This window comes from Jaculus jaculus, chromosome 16 (assembly GCF_020740685.1).
Source record: "Jaculus jaculus isolate mJacJac1 chromosome 16, mJacJac1.mat.Y.cur, whole genome shotgun sequence".
Classification (NCBI taxonomy): Eukaryota; Metazoa; Chordata; class Mammalia; order Rodentia; family Dipodidae; genus Jaculus; species Jaculus jaculus.
Window position 1 is genome coordinate 14634929 of NC_059117.1, and position 20429 is coordinate 14655357.

The 20429-nt window shown below is 53.7% G+C and overlaps 1 protein-coding gene across 10 annotated transcripts in view; it reads left to right on the forward strand.

The window, feature by feature from the left end:
- Positions 1-20429, forward strand: part of Camk2b (calcium/calmodulin dependent protein kinase II beta) — a 116792-nt gene that overhangs the window by 76499 nt on the left and 19864 nt on the right. For all 10 annotated transcript variants that reach the window (XM_045135678.1, XM_045135684.1, XM_045135680.1 and 7 more), the window contains exons 4-11: positions 6060-6114; positions 8895-8960; positions 14766-14838; positions 18571-18673; positions 18750-18833; positions 19345-19439; positions 19557-19679; positions 20013-20096. In XM_045135678.1, coding sequence (XP_044991613.1) covers positions 6060-6114; positions 8895-8960; positions 14766-14838; positions 18571-18673; positions 18750-18833; positions 19345-19439; positions 19557-19679; positions 20013-20096 — 683 coding nt within the window. The remainder of the gene's footprint in view (positions 1-6059; positions 6115-8894; positions 8961-14765; positions 14839-18570; positions 18674-18749; positions 18834-19344; positions 19440-19556; positions 19680-20012; positions 20097-20429) is intronic.

Here is a 20429-nt window from a genome sequence, read left to right on the forward strand (position 1 = left end):
CTCCCCGTAACTTGTGGGACCCCATGCACAGTGCAGATGTGTGCCCTTTGTCCTAAAGTTATTTGGAGTTTGGAACTATCCAGGTTGCTCCCCAAATGTAGGCCCGATGTGCTGCCATTTCCTGGGGCTCCCCTGCAGGGTGGACTCAGCCAGGTGTGTGCCTGCTGAGGTTCAGGATTTGTTTCCAAGGTGACCCCTCACATGACCTTAGTATCTCCCCATGAGCATCTGCACAGGCCATCTGAGCTTTGTCATGACGTGGCAGTTATGACTGAGGGAGAGAGAGTCAGTTTCCCATCCCTTTGACAAAAGACCTGAGATGCCAGGCATGCTGACGCACACCTTTAATCCCCGCACTCGGGAGGCAGAGGTAGGAGGATCGCCATGTGTTTGAGGCTATCCTGAGACTACATAGTGAATTCCAGGTCAGCCTGGGCCAGAGTGAGACCCTACCTTGAAAAATTAAAAATAAATAAATAAATAAAAGATCTGACATAATCAACTTCTAAGGAGGAGAGATTTATTTAGCTCATGGTTTCAGAGATGTTAGCCTGTGACCCTTTGGTCAGGTTGCTATGGTTCTGTTGTGGGAGGGAGAGAACAGTGGAGGCCTGTTCAGCCTATGCGTGGCAGCTGGGAAGTGAGAAGAGCAAGAGAACATGTCCCAACTGACCTAACTTCCTTCCACCAGGCCGTACCTCTTAAAGGTTCCACTACTTCCCAGTGGCTTCACAGGCTGAATGCAAGACTTCAACAAACCTATAAGGACAAAACAGAGACAGAGAAATTAATTAATTTTAATTAATAATATTATTCATATTATTACATTCATCATTTTAACCATATGTTACTGTAAAGTTCTGTGACTTGAAATATATTTGTAATGCTCTGTACCCACCTTCGTGATGTTCAAACCTACTCCATGTTCCTCAGTAAAAACTGTCTGCATTAAACAATAACTCCCTATTCCTCTCCCCCAGCCCCTGGAACCACCATCCTGCCTGTCTCTATGTATCGGGCCACTCTAGAAACCTCCTAGAAGTGAATGCCCAGCATTTGCTCTTTTGTGACTGGTTTATTTCAGTTCACGCGATGTCCTCTAGGTTCATTGATGTTGCCAGGGTCATCCACGTTACCAGAATTTCTTCCTTTCCAAGGCTGAATAATATTCCATTGCATGTGGCTCCACATTTTGCTAACCATCCATCTGTTGATGGACACTGGGGCTGTTTCCACCTCTTGGCCACTGTGAATAGTGCTGCTGCAATGGGGTGCACAGGTCTGTGAACCCCTGGACAGTCCTCCAGGTATGCACCTAGGAGCAGGCCCGCTGGGCCTCAGGCGAGTTCCGGTTAACCCTCGGAGGAACCGTGCGCCTTTCTGTGACCTAGTCTACATGGTGTGACCACTGCATAAGATTCCATTTGTGTGAAGTCCATAGGCAGGGCAACAACCATCTCCCTTAGAGGAAACGTATCAGAGGGTGTGGCGTGTGTTTTGCAGCCAACGTGATGAACACCAGAAGTCACAGACCCTACCCACTAAGCTGTCTCCTGGTGAGTGGGGTTCATGACCTGACCCGGCACCAGCTGCAAGGCATCTAGATAGGGGGTGCAGTCTCTCTCAGAGCGATGATCCACAGAACAGCCTGGGTGTGGCCTGGCCTTGGCAGTGCCTTCAGCAGGAAGGAGTGGGGCTGATTAGGCCATTTGCAAGATTAGGGGCTGGGCTCTGCCCAGGTCCTCTTCCCTGGAAGTAACCCAGTCTGTCCAGGATAGGCAGAGCTCCCACCATGCCCCCCAGAGAGACCCCCAGTGTGGTCCACAGTCCTCCACGTGGTGTGTCCCCATGTTGGGCTGGGGAGGCTGCCGTCAGGGTTGTCTGGAAGGAAAAGGTGAACTAGACAGAAGGACTCAGATGATCCGGAGCTCCTTGGGTCCTGTGTCCCTACAGTCCCCATGAGGATTCAGGAACAGGGCTTCTGGGCTGAGTGGTGACAGTCAAGTTAGCATTTGTGGAGCACTTGTCCCTGAGCAGAAGGCTCCACCTGGGCGTCAGCACCAGCCTCGGGAAGATTCCAGAATTCACTGTTCCATTCCTAAGTACATGCTCTGTACCAGGCAGTGTATTAGGAGAACAGGCTCAACCAGGCCATCACCTTTCTGGATTGGAAGAACTGCCCTGCCTCGTCCCAAACCTCCTCCACTGCCCCAGGAACAGAGACCAGGCAGAGCCTGACAGAGTCTCAGCAGCTACTGTGAGTGGGCAGGGTGCCCATTGGGAGTCTAGAGCTCTCTGTACAGGCCAAGGGCCCTCATCATGCCCTGTCTTCCCTCTGCACATTGGCCCACTCTTACCTGGACCTGGGTTGGAAAGCAGGTTCTTAGCACAGTTTCAGGACTAAAGAGCAAGGCAGAGGGCACCCAAAGGATACGGTTGACTGAGGAGGGTCAAGGAGAACGGTGAAGAGGGCTGATTCCAGCACTTTTGATAGCCCACCATGGACATCAATCGCTTGCCTGGTCCTGAGGCCAGGGCCAGGGCCTCTGTGAGTCATGGGCATCACATGGGTCCAGGAAGGGGTCCACTTGGGAAGAGCAAAAAGAACTTTAAGCCCCATTACCTCTGGGTCCCCCAAGCTCCTTTGTCCCTAGAAAGCTGTCGCTCTACCTAGGCCTTGGCATCTGAGCCCCAAAGCCCCTGCCCAGCAGGAGTGCTGGGGCGCAGGAAAGGGAGGTGGCCATGTCCCAGAGCTCCTCTCCCTTGCGATGCTGACATGGGTAGATTAGTCCTGATGGAGATTTGCCACCAGCATGACCCAGGCTTTCTAGACTGGCCTTGCAGGAAACTACCAAGACCTGCATCCATCACCACCTCTGTATGCCAACAGAGTGTCATTAGCTTACTGTTTTAAATAGATTTTGTCACAATTCACTTTTTTCCTTAGGCTTGTCTGCGAATTCACGGGTCTGATGTGCTAGTTAGGCTTTCTTGTAAGCCATTAAAATAAGCACCTAACTATTTTTGAAATGTTAAAAATGTATTTTAGAAAAAGCATCTGCACATACACCACTTTACACCACACACAGGTCCCCCTGGGGCTCCTTCTCATGGAAGAACCTGCCTCCTATCAAGAAGGCAAAACCCTTGGGCTGGAGGGATGGCTCAGCAGTTAAGGCCTTTGCCTACAAAGCCTAAGAACCCAGGTTCGATTACCTAGGACCCACATAAGCCAGACGCACAAGGTGGCACATGTGTCTGGAGCTTGTTTGCAGTTGCTAGAGCTCTCTCTCTCTCTCTCTCTCTCTCTCTCTCTCCCCCTCTCAAATAAATAAAAATAAAGAAAAAATAGAAGGCAAAACCCATCTGACCAAGTCTATCAGCCTCTGGGGAGACAGGTGGCTAAGAGTGGGTACCCCCCAACACACAACAGACCGTTCCCGCAGCACCCAGGGGCAGGGAGGCAGCTTTTAGGACCACTTGGGCTTCTTCTGGAGTCCTGCCTTCAGGGCTTGGTGGAAAAAAGCCTCCCCTCCACCATGGCCCCTTAGGCTCTTCTTTGCTCAGAATGACATGTCCCCCTGAATAGAGGCAGCTCAGGGGGGCCATCTTGCTGGGCTCCAACTAGGAAGGAGTCAAAAGAGTGAGTTTTAGGCTTAATGCCAGATACTTACTTAGTTCATAGGAGGGTCCTGAAAGTAGGTTGTCAGTAGGTACCAGGGACCCATCTTATCTTAGGGAGACATAGGCCGGCCTGGGTGGAGTGAGGATCCAGGTGGGAATGAGGGTTGGGGGAGTCCAGGCAACCAGTTGAGACAGATGTGTCTTTGACGAGGGGCTCTTTTGAGCCCAGAGACCTGACAAAGACGTGGTCCCTGGAAGGATGGAGCTGGGAAAAAGCTGTGCTGCTCAGTATGGAGCCCAGAAATTGAGCAAGAAATGGGTCGGGGGGAAGAGCTGGGTTTGATGTGACTCCTGGTGGTCCATCTCTATGGGCTCCAGCAAGCAACCCAGCCCCTTGCAGAAGAGTCTAGAAAGAATGTACAAGGAAAAGGATGGGAGGAGTGCTTTGGAACCCTGCCTTGCGGACACACAGCGACCTCCCAGCGGCCGCACAAGACCTGCATGGGATTGCTTAAGATTGACCCCATCAATGTGTTATCATGTTGGGAAAAAAACAAAACAAAAACCCAGGGCTGTGGAGATGGCTTTGCAGCTAAGGCATTTGTGTGCAAAGCCAAAGGATCCCAGTTCGACTCTCCAGGACCCACGTAAGCCAGATGCATAAGGGGTGCAGGCATCTGGAGTTCGTTTGCAGTGAATTAAGGCCCTGGAGCACCCATTCTCCCCTCCCCCTTCTTCTCCTTCCCCCCCCCCTCTCAAATACATAAATAAATATATTTAAAATCCACATCAAACTAGAAGAGGGACTCATTGGGAAAAAGAGAGGTTCAGGGGTAGGGTGGGGAGGAGGGCAAAGGAGGGTGGTGGGAGAGGAGAATGATCAGGCCACACTGTGTATATGTAAGGAGATTGTCAATAACCTTTTCACGAAAAGGTAATGATTTTTAAAAAGAAAGTATCCTAGGTCCCTGAGTGTCCCCAATCCCCTGGGATGCCCGCTGATGGTGAGGACAGCGACAAGCAAGTGAGCGCCTGGAGCCTCCTGTGGGGGTCCGTCACCCGTCACAGGACCCCATGGGCAAGGGCTGCTTTGTCTCAGCGCACAGAGCAGCAGGCTGGGGCTCGGGGCAGGGGACCCTCCCCTAGGTCTCACAGCCGATGTAGTGGCCAGGGAGGGTGGACTCTGTGGAGGGACTGGGGCCTGGCCTGCCCTCAAGGGTGTCCTTGAGGTGAGGTGCCCATTGGTCTGAGGTGCTAGGAGCCCAGGGATCTGTAGGACCAATCAGAGTTTCTGGGCATGACAATGCTATCAGGATGGCCCCCTGGGAGGACCAGAGCCAGGAGAGAGGGCTCTACAACTAGTTCTAAACTAGGACAATGCAGAAGGGCACCAGGAAGGGGAATGGTGTGGGCTGTTTCTGCCTGAGATCTTGGAGCCCTGAGGAGCCAGGGAGAAAGTGGCAGCTCTTCACCCTCCGGAGCCATGGCCCAGTCGTGGGCGGTAGGAGATGGCAAGAACTCGGAGGTCCAGGGCACCGGGGCCAGTGCCGACCCAGTGCAGTCACTGGAGCCACACTGGTTCCCGACTGTGCAGCCTGCTGACCCTGCCAGGGCTCCGTCAGCCTCTCTGTGCTTCTGCTCCTCTCCTGCAGCCCAGCAGGTTGGTTTCTGGACTGAGGGGACACACACGAAGTTCTCAGAGCAGCCCTGGCATGCAGTGGGCAGAACCCACATGTGGGAGAGCAAGGGCCCCAAGCAAGTCAATCCTAGAGAAAGCCTCACTGCCTGGTTCTGGGCGCATCTCCAGCTGGGGAAAGACAGTCCTTAGGGTGCTTGCCTTGCTGTGGGGCCACACTGCTGCTCCCTTACTCCTCTTTGTGTCCATGTGTCTTTCCCACCCCCACCTACTCCTGCCCTGCCCTGCCCAGGCTGACGCTGGGTAAGGGAACATCAGGTCTGGTGCGCAGGAAACAAGGGCTATGGGGCAAAGGAGAGTGTTGATTTTCCCACCCCACTGGCCCAAAGGCTCCGGGTCCGAACTCAGGCTCTGAGCCTTTGGACGATGCCGCCGCCGGCAGCCCTGCTGGGCGCTGGGATGGCTTTGACCCTCTCCCATGAGATGCGCCTCCCAGGATGCTGTCAGGGGCTGATCAGTGAGCCTCTCTCCTGCCCTTCCCTCTGGCAGCAGGAGCCGGGTACTGGGCAGAGTTCCATGGTGCACCCCCAGGGACGGGTAGCCTGAAGCACAGCCTGCTGTCAGCCCCGTCTCCCGGAGGCCTAGCCTAGAGGTGACCCCGAGCCTTCGACTTCAGGGAGGCGCAACCTCCCCGGTGTCAGCATTGCTGGCGCTGCTGGGCACCTGGATGGGGGAGAGGTGGAAAGAAGAGGGTGTCCTGGGCTACGTCCAGCTTCTCATGGCTTCTCTGTCCCTGCAGTACGTCTCCATGACAGCATATCCGAGGAGGGCTTCCACTACCTGGTCTTCGATCTGTAAGTGTCAGAGCCAAGGACCTTTGTCCTCTCCGACTCCCTCCCAGCATGGGGCCAGCATGGGGTCTGCATCCTTACGAGCCCAGGACCAATCCTGACTAGACCTCTGCAGTGGGTCTCCGTGTCCCTAGACTCTCCTCCTCCTTGGCTTTGCACAGGTTTTTTTTTTTTTTGAGTCCCATGAGCCCCTAGTCTAACATCCTGAGCCCCTCCCCCCCTTGCAGAAGGCTGGTGGGCAGGAGACAGGAGGAGGACCCTGGAGAGCAGTCAGTGGCTCACCCACCTTCCTCCTCTCCAAGTCCTTACCACACTGGACTAAAGCCTGTCTAACTGGCCTAAGTGTATTTATGAGTGTGGGTGGCAACATGCCTGTGTGTGCAAAAGGGGGGGATACTTGGACATACGTGTAAGAGAATATGTGCAATTATGGTTTGTGTAGGTTCCATGGGTGTACATGTATATCTGTTTGCATGAGTGTGAAGGTGTGATTGGCAGTACATGCATGTGCATGTATACATGTATGTGAGTGTGTTTGCATGAGTGTGTGCGTGTGTGTGTGTGTGTGTGTGTGCAGTAGCTGAGGGAGAAGGCGTTTGGGGCCAACGCACCACCTCTCACTTCCTGCCGGATTTAGAAGCGATGATCTCATCTCTCTTACTCTTAACAGCTCCCGCTAAGCGGCACTATATTTAGCTGTCTGTGAATCAAGGCTGCTTCGGGACCCTGGGCTGGGTGGGAGCTCAGGGCCTTGGCCTGCCCCTGTGACCTCCAGGCCCCATAGCCAGGGAAGCTTGGTTCTGGTGCTGTTGCCATGGTTATGTCATGCCTTCCACTGCCCTTGAGCAACAGGCTGAGCGGTGAAATGAAGCACACTTCTAGGGCTGCCTCTTGGGGCTCATGGCAGATGCTCAGAATGTGGGTGGGCAGGCCAAAAAAGCCCCCGGCTACATGGGGTCCTGGGATGGAGAGCCTGGGCCATCCCTGTATGGGGCTTGGTTACCTCCCAAATACTCCCTTGTGCCCCACAAGACCGTGCTCTGAATTGTCATCCAGATAACCAGGGCTACTGAGGGGCCAACGCAATACTCGGAAACATCTGCCCCATGTCCTGAGGATGGGGCAGCTCATCATGGCTCCCGTGTGCCCCGGAACCACTTCTACCAGCCTGTCTTCCTAGCAGATGTCCCTGGGCTGAGGATGGCCCTGTCAGATAGTTGCAAATGTTTCAGGTGCTGAGAAGGAAGAGAGAGAGGTGGGTGGGTGTGCACACATGCACACATGTATGTGCATGCTCAGAGACTAGAACATCCTTCTCCCAAACCTCTGTGGCCCCAGGGCACAAGTTCTGGGCTACTTTGGGATCACTCCAGAATGTCCAGAGACCTTGGTGGCTGGTAACTCTGCAAGTTCTGGGGAGATGACTGGGCCCACCGGGCCTGGGCATGGTTGGTCTTCTATACACGCTCAGAGAAAGGGACTCCAGTGTGGGCCTAAAAATTACTGTGTGTTCTCCATGGCCTAACACAGTTAAAGATGCTTGCTTGCAAAGCCTGCTGGTCTGGATTCAATTCCCCAGTAGCCAGATGCACAAAGTGGCACTTGTGTCTGGAGTTTGTTTGCAGCCTAAAGGCCATGGAATGGCATGCCTATATTCATTCATATTCTCCATCTATCTATCTATCTACCCACCTACCTATCTATCTATCCTGTCTGTCTGTCTGTCTCTATCTCTATCTCTATATCTCTCACACACAAGTAAATACATTAAAAACATTTTTAGGGCTGGAGAGATAGGTCAGTGGTTAAGCACTTGCCTATGAAGCCTAAGGACCCTGGTTTGAGGCTCGATTCCCCAGGACCCACATTGGCCAGATGCACAAGGGGCGCACGTGTCTGGAGTTCGTTTTACAGTGGCTAGAGACCCTGATGTGCCCATTCTCCCTCTCTCTCTATCTTCCCCTCCCTCTCTTTCTTTCTCTCTCTCTCTCTGTCACTCTCAAATAAATAAATTAATTAATTAAAAAAAGAAAAAAATTTAAAGAAATGGTGACAGGGCTGGAGAGATGCCTTAGTGGTTAAGGCACTTGCCTGCAAAGCCATGGACCTAGGTTCAATTCCCCCAGGGCCCTTGTAAGCCAGATACACAAGGTGGCGAATGTGTCTGGAGTTCATTTGCAGTGACTAAAAGCCCTGGAGTACTCATTCTCTCCCTTCCTCTCTCTCTCTTCCTCTCCATCTCTCAAATAAACACAATAAAATAAAGGGAAAAGAGAGAGAATAAAAAGAAATGGTGACAGATCTAGGCTTCATATCTCCAGACTACACCCTCCTCTGGCTCAAACCCCTATGCTGCCCACTCTAGGAAATCACTTAGATGTGTGAAACTCGATTCTTTTTCTCATGGAATGGTTGCGAGAACAGAAGTATCAAATATCATCAGGTGTGTGAGCAAGTAAGCCCTCGGTAAGTTGTGGTTCTAGGTGATACACTAGGGTGGAGGTGGTCATAGTGGTAGTGGTGCTGGTGTTGATGGTGAGAATGGAATGACTGTAATGGACATGGCGATGGTGATGGCGTCCGTGAGGTGAGAAGGAGGTGATGATAGTGGTGGCAATGGCGAGGCTGGTGGTGGTGATGGAGGAGCTGGTGGTGGCGATGACGATGATGATGAGCTAGTGGCAGTGCTAACAAGCGATGGTGGCAGTGAGGGGTGGAGCCAGTGATGGGGTAGCAGGATGACAAGGATCTCCAGAGTCCATGACCATGTGCTTTCTCCACAGAGTCACTGGTGGGGAGCTCTTTGAAGACATCGTGGCAAGAGAGTACTACAGCGAGGCTGATGCCAGGTGGGCGAGCTTCATACCACCCTGCCCCTCTCTCCCCATCTCTGGTCCACTCCTCACTCGGCCCCACTCTTCCCCCTTCTGTTACCCGTATCTGTGCTGTGTGTTTATAACCTTTCTATAGCCATAAGAGGACCGCTGATTAGATCCTTCAGCAGCCCGGCTGTGGACTCTCTGAGCAGAGAGAAGGTGCAAGGGGTCCCGTGTCTCTTTAGCCAGCGTATAGGCATGGGCCTGAGAGGGGAACAGCTGGGCTCGCTGTACTATGAAAGGTGCTCTTCTTGGGGTGGCTGCCAGGGAAGGAGCAGTCACTAGAAGGTGGCCCCTTTTCATTCTCTTGGGCTTCTCGGTCTACAGCTCATGACAAGGTCCCCTGGCTTGGCCTCAGAGAGATGAGCAGCTTTCACTGCTTTTCTCAAAAAGATAAGTCCTACCTGCTTGGGCACCAGACTATTCTGCTGCAACTGCTGGAAAAGGCACTGCTGACTCTCCTCTGATGGGCACATGGCAGTGGAAGAGGCCAGGGAGACCTAAAACCTCACCATGGGACTGAGGGGCCACCTTTCCTCCCAGCGTGCTGGTCAGAGGGCTCAACCACAGATCCCAGGGATGGTAGCTGGATGGAGGGACGGACGCTTGGGCAGCCTTCCCCTTGGGACCAGCATTTCCCAGGCAGTGAAGAAGGGATGATGGCTCAGGGGTGCTGGGGAACAGACTGAGGGATGTGTGCTGTCTGCTGGGGTGATGACAGTCCTGCCTCTGGAAGACTTGCTGTGCCCACATCAGATGTTCCATGACTGCATCTCCTCTAAGGGACAGCTGGGGGTGGTCACTCCCTGTGTGCGGGCTCTCCCACTCTCACTTGGCCACAGAGATGTGCATTTTAAAGTTTTTTTTGTTTATTTTTATTTATTTATTTGAGAGCGAAAGACAGAGAGAGAAAGAAGCAGAGAGAGAGAGAGAATGGGCGCACCAGGGCCTCCAGCCACTGCAAACGAACTCCAGACGCGTGCGCCCCCTTGTGCATCTGGCTAACGTGGGTCCTGGGGAATCGAGCCTCGAACTGGGGTCCTTAGGCTTCACAGGCAAGCACTTAACCACTAAGCTATCTCTCTAGCCCCGAGGTGTGCATTTTAAAAAGGCTACAGTGGTCCTTTCCAGGCAGAGGAGTTCTGGATGGCTTTAAAATTTTTATCTTGTCTGTTTTGAAGTTCTAATGAATATGTATTACATTTCTCACTAAGAAAAATGAATGTTATTGTTTACAGTAGCTTTATGTGGCTTGATTCAGCTCTAGCAGACCATCTCATCCTTCACGCAGGCCTTGAGTCTCTGTGGGAAGCTGTGAGCATCTTGGCTCATCCTGGCCACTCAGGCAGCAGAGGGAGGCCAGGCCACAGTGGACAAATTGGGACAGACTCCTCTTAGCCCCAGATCCAAGAAGGGTAGGGATACAGAAGTCTTCCTCAGGCTGCTTCAGGAAGGACTTTGTGGAGTAGAGGAAGATAAAATTGTTCTTTACATTTTACATACAACAAATGTGGAAGGGAACCCCTCATCCTGCTCTGAAGTTCTGAGTGGGAAATGTCACTGAGCTGGGCTGTCTATTGGGCAGGGGGGCCTGAGGGTCCTGTGGCCCTTCCAGACACTGGATCCGTACCTCGCACACAGGAGGGGAAACACTCCAGACTGCTGGCAGCTTGATGGTTGGATCTTCGTGCGTCTGCCTCAGGCTGTGGTGCCTGATTGAGAGTCTAACTTGGGGATCCGGTGTGTGACCCATGGGGTATCTGACCCTCCTTCCCTCCTTATTGATGTCTTCCAGTCTTTTGACCCCACCACCACCACCACCACATGCCTATAGATTCCTCCTGTTTCTGTGCTCTGTGGTGGTCTATATAGCGCCTATTGTCCCCCAACCCAGGGACTACTTATACCATTGAGGCCAGAAAGAGGGAGCTGCCCATTCTGGCCTGAGGGGTCATGATGTGTGCTGCCTTCACATCAGGCTGGTGTCCTTCCAGAGCGTCTAGCCTTCGTCTATTTCTACAGACCATGGAGCCCCCTGGTGGCCATGAGAGGTCTGGCCTGTACCTTCCTGGATGCCCAGCCTTCCTGCCCTCGGGAATGGGGGAAACGTGGATAGATGACCTGGCCCAAGACCACTTGGCCTCAAGTGGGCTCAAGAAGTGAGAGGCTAGGACTTCCCAGATCCCAGAAACCATTAGAAAATGAGAATGGGAGAAGAGCTATGTGCCCTAGCAGACCCCTTCAATGGCAGGAACCCCCACCCCTCCCTGGGGGACTCCTATGTAGAGATGTTTGGAGTCCCCCAGCCCAAAAGAGATGGAGCGCCATCCCCTCAATCCCCTTGTTTCCTCTCATGCTGACGGTGTGTTCAGTAGCCTGCTAATGAGGAGTCCTGAGAAGGAGGAGCGTTGTGGAGGAGGAAGCAGGCCTCAAGCACTGCTCAGGCAACCTTAATGCCTGCGGGGAAGTTCTTTCATAGCCTCGGCTTTCTCTCTTTCTCAATGAACCCATGCCCTGAACCAAGGAGGGGAAACACACAGCTGGGACCCAGGCTGCTGGTAGCCTGGTGGTTGGATCTTTGTGCTTCTACCTCAGGTAGTGGTGCCTAATCGAGAGTCTGTCTTGGGGACCCCTGTGTGTGGCTACCCCACAGCCATTGACTTACTCTGGGATGGAAACCCAAATTAACTAGAGCCAAAATTGTGCTAATGCCAAGACAAAGAGGACCGGATGCCAGGGGAGAGTAGACCAAGACCACAGGCTGGACCCCGCAGAGGCATGCTCCTGATGCTCACAGATCTGGCCCAGAAGGAACCTGCCGTATGGGCGTTCTGCTTTTATCTAAGAAGCCTGGAAGTTTCTCTTTGAATGAAGCAGGAGTTTTATTTTAAAGTTTATGGGGAAACTGATGAGTATGTCTTTTGAAAAACAAGGAAAACATAGGGGTTTTGTTGTTGTTTTTTTTTTAAATAATTTTCTTCTGATGGAGGTAGGAGGAGAGAGAGAGAATTGATGTGCCAGGGCCTCCAGCCACTGAAATTGAACTCCAGACACGTGTGCCACCTTGTGTGCATGTACGACCTTGCGTGCTTGCGTCACCTTGTGCATCTGGCTTATGTGAGACCTGGAGAGTTGAACATGGGTCCTTAGGCTTTGCGGGCAAGTGCCTTAACTGCTAAGCCATCTCTCCAGCCCTTTTGTTTTTGAGTTAGGGTCTCACTGTAGCTCAAGCTGACCTGGAATTCACTATGTAGTCTCAGGCTGGCTGAGAATTCACAGCATTCCTCCTACCTCTGCCTCCCAGGTGCTGGGATTAAAGGCCTGCACCACCACACCCACCTGTTTTTGTTTTTGTTTTTTATTAGAACTCAGGCACAGTGTTATTTACCTATAGTCCAAACTCAGGAGATGGAATCCGGAAAGTCAGTGGAGCCCAGCGTTAGAGACTACCTGGCCAACATAGTAAAACACTGTTTCACAAACAAAAACAAAAGGGGCTGAGAGATGGCTCTGTAGTTAAAAGTGCTTGCTCAGCAAACCTGCTGACCAGTGTTCGGAACCCCTGCCGCCCAAGTAAAGCCTGACACAAAGCAGTGTCCCCACCCTCCATGGCAATGGGAGGCAGAGTCAGGAGAAACATGAAACTCACAGTGCAGGTGGTTTCTGGCCTTCCCAGAGGCAAAATAAGAACAACAGAGACCCCCATCTCAAACCAGCCCCCTAAAAGTTGTCCTCTGTCCTCCACATGCACATTATGACACATGCACACCACAAACCCACACACACATACATGCATATGTATTTATGTGTGACACATACAATATTTTTTTTTAAAGCCCAAAAAGGGCTGGAGAGATAGCTGAGCAGTTAAGACACTTGCTTGCAAAGCCCAGCAACTCTGGTTCGATTCCCCAGTACCCACATAAAGCGAGATACACAAGGTGGCACATGCATCTGGGAGTTCATTTGCATTGGCTGGAAGCCCTGGAACACCCATTATCTCTGCCTCCCTTCTCTTAATCTCTCTCTGCTTACAAATAAATCCACAAAGCCTTAGAAAGCAATAAGGCTCTTGAAAGTTTCAAAGGAGACCTAGGGCAATGCTGTCTGGCCCCAGGGTGCCACACCCCAGGCTGAGAATTATGTACATAAAGCTGACTTCCACACTGCTCCAAACAAAAAGAAAAGCATGTCTGGGGTGAAGGCATGCTGGTAGTGGAGGGTCAGGGCAGAGCAATACAAGGAAAGGGCCTGGAGGGTGGAAGCTGCCCTGAGTGTGCTCTCGGATGGATAGGTGGCCAGTCTGCCTCCAGGCCATTGTCATCACTCTTGCTGGCACAGCCAGGTACCATGTTCTCCTGGGAAGCCCTGGCTTGCTTGACCAACTCATGTGTGGGCACTGATGGCCCTCTAAAGTATGTAAGGAACCTCCAGCTTCATGATAGGTTGACCAGGCAAGAGAGGGGAGAAATCTTGATTCTAGCAGTATGAGCGAGTACCTTTGGCTACCAAAAGAGGTATCTGGCACTGTTCTGGGGCTCCTCACCACCAGGCAGGAAGCTAGGGAGGACAGAATAGGACACCACGCTGTGATGCCGTAGCCTGAGTATGTAGTCGTGGAGAACACAGCCTCAGAGCCTCGCCCAGAGCCACGCCTGGAACTTGACATGATTTCTCAAAAACATAGAGCTGGAGAAAGCCCGCTGAGGAGGGTAACCACCCCAACCGGCGCTCGGCATGCTGTGTTGGGTACGGGGACCACTGCTGTTGGTGTCTAGGGAGATGCCATTTCCTGGTGACCACAGGCTCCACTTAAATTGCTCCACAGAGAGAGTGTCTCAGGCAAAGGGGAGGCTGGCCAAACTGGGCCACTTACATAGCTGTAAACCCACAGTCTGTCCTCTCTCAGGACAAAACAGGACCCAGAGTGACCCTCAGGCTCTGGACGGCCATTCTGCATAGGCTGAGGGGCCAGTTAGCCTTTAGGAGGGTCATAAGGAGCCCCCGTATATACCCTGTATGGCCTGGGGAGGTCACCTGATCCCATTCTTACCCCCTCAACTCAGCTTCTAGCCTGTTGGGCCTGTGGAGAAGCTGAGCTCTACCCAGTTGAGTGAAGCTTGCTGGGCCCAGGCTTAGAGGCCTTGCCATGGACACAGGTGACTTCTAGCCTGCCTGAGACTGAGCACCACCCCAAATGACAGGTGCTGGGCTCACTTGGGGACCAGAAAGAGTGCATGGATAAAAAGATGGTACCAGGTAGAGTAAGTGGTGGTTCCTCACTGTCGATATGACGACAGCAGGAGAGGGGCCAGGTGTATCAAAACCCCTAGAGCAGATGGGCGCGCCTGCACACCTTTGTACCTGTGTCCCCATCGGCTGTCCCTTCCCTGCTTTTGCTCCCCTGCCCTCACTGCCCATGGCCCTTACTGCAGCCCATAACTCAGGGTCAGTTTGGCCAACTTAAGTGTGGGAAAGGTGAACTGGGAACCAGAATACTTCCCCCTGAAAGTCACTTCTGTGATCTGGCCTGACCTTCTGAGCAGACCTCGGTCCAGAAGGGAGGGCAGAACTAAAACCAGGGTAGCTGGTGTTGGTGCTAAGGAAGGAGCCCTGGAGGCCCGCCCTGGCCAGTACCTCCCGGGCCCTTGGCTCCCGACCTTCAGCTCCGGGGGCTGAAAGCTGGCGGCGCACAGCACTGCAGCCTTCGCCGTGCGTCCCTCCCCCTCCCCAGCCGCCCTGGGCCACCTGCACTAACTTGCCTGCTGTTTGCCATAGTCACTGCATCCAGCAGATCCTGGAGGCTGTTCTCCATTGTCACCAAATGGGGGTCGTCCACAGAGACCTCAAGGTGAGTTCTCAGCTCTGTGCCCCGTATCTGTTGTCTATACGTACGTGCTATGTAAAAGGAGGGGTGGGGTGTGGAAGAGGTGTGCATTCCATGCGTGTGCATGAAGGAGTGTGAGCGCACATGTGTGTGTATGTGTATATGCATTACATCGAAGCTTGTGTGTGTGGGTGGGTGTGTGCATGGTTGCGTATGCATGCACATATTTGTGTGTAGATGTGGGTTTGCGTGTGTGTGCATATATGTCTGTACACATCCTGCCCCATGCTTTGAGAGCTAAGGAAAGCAGCCTTCAGTAATTAGCTTATCAATAGGGGCACACTCAGGATGTCACTTTCCAGGCTTCCCCCAGGACGCACCATTAGTAGGAGGGGACACTGGTGGCCCAGGATAGGGTGGAGAAACCTGACTGTGCCCGTCTCAGCCAACTCCTCTCAGCTCTCTTCCCAATTCCCTGCTGCCCAGGACTGGGCTCTGTCTCTGGGTTCTGTTCAAAAGGAAATTTATAGCCGTGTGTGGTGTTGCGTGCCTTTAATCTCAGCACTTGGCAGGCACAGGCTCAAGGCCACCCTGAGAATAAATAGTGAATTCCAGGTCAGCCTGGGCTAGAGTGAGACCCTACCTCAAAAAAATAAATACATAAAAGTGAAATTTATACTAGGCATGGTTACTCATGCCCATCATCCCAACACTTGGGAGGATGAAGCAGGAGGATCTGGAGTTCAAAGCCAAACCTCAACATGTTTGAGATCAGCTGGGGCTAATGAGACTTGTCTTTAAAAAAAAAAGTAAAAGAACGAAAAAGAAAGAAAGAAAAGAAAAGAAAAAGAAGGCTGGAGAGATGGCTTAGTAGTTAAGGTGCTTGCCTGCAAAGCCCAAGAATGCTTGTTCAAATCTCCAGGTCCCATGTATAGCCAGCCAGAGGCAAAAGTAATGCAAGTGTGCAATGTCGCACATGCACACAAGGGGGCACGTGTGTCTGGAGTTCATTCACAGCGGCTGAAAGGCCCTGGCACACCCATGCTGTCCCTCCCTCTCTCCCTCTCCCTCTCCCTCTCCCTCTCCCTCTCCCTCTCCCTCTCTCTCTCTCACTCTCCCTCTCTCTCTCTCTCTCTGCCTCGTTTTCCCCTCTCTGTCTTTCTCTCAAAAATGAATGAATGAATGAATGAATGAGCAAAAAAAGAAGAGAAAGTAGCTACAGACTTTGAGAGGCCACTCTCTCAATACTTCCCTCTCTCTGTTCTTCCCACTGTCCCTCCTTCAGCCCCGCCTTCTGCAAGGACTGGTTCAACAGTTGCTGCTCTTTGGGGACAGAATGGGCCCCAGACGTAGCACAGCCGGGTTTAAGACCTGCTCCCCGAGTCTTTGTGACGAATGAGCTGGAGGGATGGGATCCATGGCCTTTTTAGACAAGGGGTGAGAGAGGTTGTTCTAGGGAGGGTGCTACACCCAGCAGACCTGGGGTCCCATCCGTCTACCCCTTCATACGTGCCTGCCTCCTTAAGGGTACTGTTCTGCCCAGCCAAACTCAGGGCTCCTGGGAGGAGACCACGTATCACTGTTTTTGTTGTTGCTGCTGCTGTTGAGATTTTTTAAATATTTTATTTTACTTGAGAGAGAAATACAGAAATAGGCAGGTAGAGAGAGAGAGAGAGAGAGGGAGGGAGACAGAATGGGTGCGCCAGGGCCTCCAGCCACTGCAAACGAGCTCCAGATGCGTGCGCTCCCTTGTGCATCTGGCTAACGTGGGTCCTGGGGAGGCAAACCTGGGTCCTTTGGCTTTGCAGGCAAATGCCTTAAGGCTAAGCCATCCCACCAGCCCCGTGTCACTGGTTTTAAGAGAGGACAAGGACATTCTGTTCCAGGATGTGTCAAAGTGGAGGTGTGTGCATCCTCATATTCCCAATACTGAGACAAACAGGATCTTCCTATTGAGATAGCAGAATGTCCCTTCTGGGAGAGAAATCCCACTGTCGGCACTGATGCAGCCCCACAGGTAAGAGCATGGTGGGATGCTGCCAGTCTGCCAAGGCAAGGCAGGAGAGTGCACCAGACAGCCACTGCTTCTTGGTTGTGGTTGAGCCAGAGTGTGGCCCAGCCCCTGCCCCCTCCATGGGCCCTGGCCCTCTGGCCTGACACTTTCCAGAGCCCCCTCCACGCAGTCGTTCCCCTTGGGAAGGGGTAAGGACTGGAGAATATGACCAGAAGCACGCCAGGGGCATCCCCTGCTTATCTTCCTTCAGGTTTTCAGGTGGGAGCAGGGAGCCTGGGGCCTCTGCCCTGCTGCCCTTGGCAAAAGAACGACTGGCAGGACCAAGGGTGACACCCTCACCTGTCACTAGAGAGAAGAGCTCTGGTGGACCAGCAGCTGTGCTGCATACTCTGTGCCCACAGCTGGAACCTTCGTGAAGCTCTTATCTGCCCTTGGGGCCTGAGCACTCAGCTCAGGAGCATGCATGTTTGTTGTGTAGGCTGGGCACAGTTCAGTTCCAGGGGCCGTCTTTGCACCACGTAAAATCTCAGACCGATGATGAGAGCTAAATGCAGTGCGTGTGGCCTGGCCTCGGGGTGCCTGCGGGGAATGAAGCAGGGCCTCCACAGACAGAGAGAGAGAGTAAGGACTTGGGAGCCCCCTGGTGGTTAGGAACTAGCAGGCCAGACATCCCACGCTGAACTTTGAGCTCTCAGGGAGCTGGACTGCCTGGAGGGTCAGGCTAGAGCCCTATCGGTACTGGAGACTGGCTGGGAAGGGCAGAAGAAGTAGCAGTCAAGGGACTCCACAGAGCCTCCGGTCGTGTGTCCCCGGTCTGGAGAGAGCAGTCTCTCCTTGGCTGCTTCTGTGAGACAGGGCACAAATGTCCCGCCAGCAGATGGAGCAGGGCTCCCCAAGGGGACTTGCAAGGCCGCGAATGCAGACCAGCTGGCTTCCTTTCCACCCGGTGTGGAGGTGCTGACTAGAACTGGATAGAACTTGGATAGGACAGGCTCTGCTTGGGCAGGTGGATGTCCTGGGATGCCCCAGACATTGTGACCCCTCAGTATTCCTCCATGTCATGTGAAGGTCACTGTCCAAGCAGGAAGTGCCCAAGCTTCTTAACATATACTCCTCACCATGTCAGAAATACAGGAGAGAGGGCTGGAGAGCTGCTGGCTCCACAGTTAAGGTGCTTGCCTGTGACGCCTAAGGACCCGGGTTCTATTCCCCAGGACCCACATAAGCCAGATGCACAAGGTGGCGCATGCGTCTGGAGTTCATTTGCAGTGTCTGGAAGCCCTAATATGCCCATCCTCTCCCTCCCCACTCTCTCTCTCTCTCTCTCTCTCTCTGTCTGTCTGTCTGTCTTTCTCCCCCACCTCTCAAGTAAATAAGAAATACAGGAGAGGGCCAGAGCAGTCTCTCCATCAATGGGGGGTTCTCAGGGCTGCGGGAGCCCCTAAAGCCTTGCATGACCTACTCCAGGGCAGTGGGGGTTGTCAAGGTTGCTTCTGTTATGTAGGAGGCAGAATATCCAAGCTCGAGCTGAGAGCCTACTTCACTCTGAAAGTGCCTGTTGTCCCCAGAGGGGAAGTTGGGTTATAGGATACGGTCCTCAGCCATGCTCAAGGGTGACATGGCGGGGAGCAGATGTGTGTCCCTGACTGAAGACTCCTGCCATCTCTATTTTGTTTACCACCTCCCCCCTCCCTGTACCTGCCCGGGATGGAAACTGTCACTCTGGTGGCCATCTCCCCTAGCCTGAGAACCTGCTTCTGGCCAGCAAGTGCAAAGGGGCTGCAGTGAAGCTGGCAGACTTCGGCCTGGCCATCGAGGTGCAAGGGGACCAGCAGGCATGGTTTGGTGAGTGCCTGTGGGGGGTGGACGGGAGGTACTGGTAGCGCTTCACGGCCCTTCATTGTCCATTCTCCTGTGATAGGCTTTGCTGGCACGCCGGGCTACCTGTCCCCTGAGGTTCTTCGGAAGGAGGCATACGGCAAGCCTGTGGACATCTGGGCATGTGGTGAGATCTGTATGTGGGATGGCTGGGTTGCAGGGTGTGTGTGGACAGGGTTTCTGGGCTTGCCCCTAGTCTCCTGGAGCACGCAGGTAGGTGCCTGGTCTATCCTGCCCTGGGCCAGGTCCCTGTGGTCAAACCTGAGTTTGGGCCACCCTTCCCAGAATCTTACAACCACACTAGAATTAGCAACAAGTGTCCCAGGCCATCACTGTGTCCACCTGTGCTCAGAAGAGGTCTAGGCCTGGAGCAGAGGGACCACCAGAACGCAGGGGCTGGGGGCTATGAGAGCTCGTGGCAAGGTGGTTCCGGCCTTCGTTGGTCCCCTGTCAGAGGCGGGGTACAGCAGGGGGCTGGCGGAACTCCCTAGTGAAGGGGATTGGAGGCGGAGTAAGAGGAGTGGCTGTTTTGCCAGTCCTGCTGCTGTAGGGGGCGGGGGGGCGGGGGGGGCGGGGGGGAGGGGCGCTGGGGATCCTGGTGCCCTCCAGGGCTGTCTTGCTCACGGCTCTGTCTGCAGGGGTGATCCTGTACATTCTGCTGGTGGGCTACCCACCCTTCTGGGATGAAGACCAGCACAAGTTGTACCAGCAGATCAAGGCTGGGGCCTATGATGTGAGTGGGTGCTGGGGTCGGGGTGGGCCCTCCGGGGCCCGTGCCTGAGTCCTTCCCTCCCCACGAATGGCCCTTCCCGGGGAGCAGCCTCAGCCTGTGCACTGCCTCCTCCTATAGTTCCCATCTCCCGAGTGGGACACCGTGACACCCGAAGCCAAAAACCTCATCAACCAGATGTTGACCATCAACCCTGCCAAGCGCATCACGGCCCATGAGGCCCTGAAGCACCCATGGGTCTGCGTAAGTCATCCTTGCCACTCTCCTGGGCACCAGCTGGTGGGTGTAGCCAGGACCCCCCAAGGTGGCCCCAGGTGCCTTCTGATCCTTGCATCCAACCAGTAGTCCCCTAGTCTGTGAAAGACAAAGCTTGAAATCACAGGTGGGTCGGGGGTCAGCAAGTGGGACAGGCGACCTCTCATGGCCATGGTGGCTAGCAGCAGTCAGCATGAGGGATTCTGGAAGGCCACCGGCCCCACTCTCTTGAACCTCTTTCCTGAGCCTCTGAGGTCCCCCTTGAGGACAAGGCGGATGATCCTAAATCTCCTTACCGCCCTGTGGCTTCTCTTCCCACAGCAACGCTCCACTGTGGCCTCTATGATGCACAGGCAGGAGACTGTGGAGTGTCTGAAGAAGTTCAACGCCAGGAGGAAGCTCAAGGTGGGGCACCGCCCAGCCCCTGTCTTTGCGTCCTCGTGGGCCCCATGCTAGGAGTTGGGGTGTCAGCAGCCTGGGAGAAAAAGAGGCAACAGAAGAAAGCCTCCAAACCTGTGCTCGTTGGCAAGTCCAGACCAGATGATTCCAGGTCGTGCAACAGCGCAGAGTCTTGGGGCCCAAGTATGGGCTTGGCCTCAGGCACAGAACGGGTTCCTTCAGCAGCCCTGGCAGGGGCATCCTGGGGAACGCCTGCAGGCTGGAAACCCAGCCATAGAGCAAGTTTGGTAAAGAGAGCAGAACTGAAGGCTGCTACTGGTGGGCAGGAGAGGCCATGGC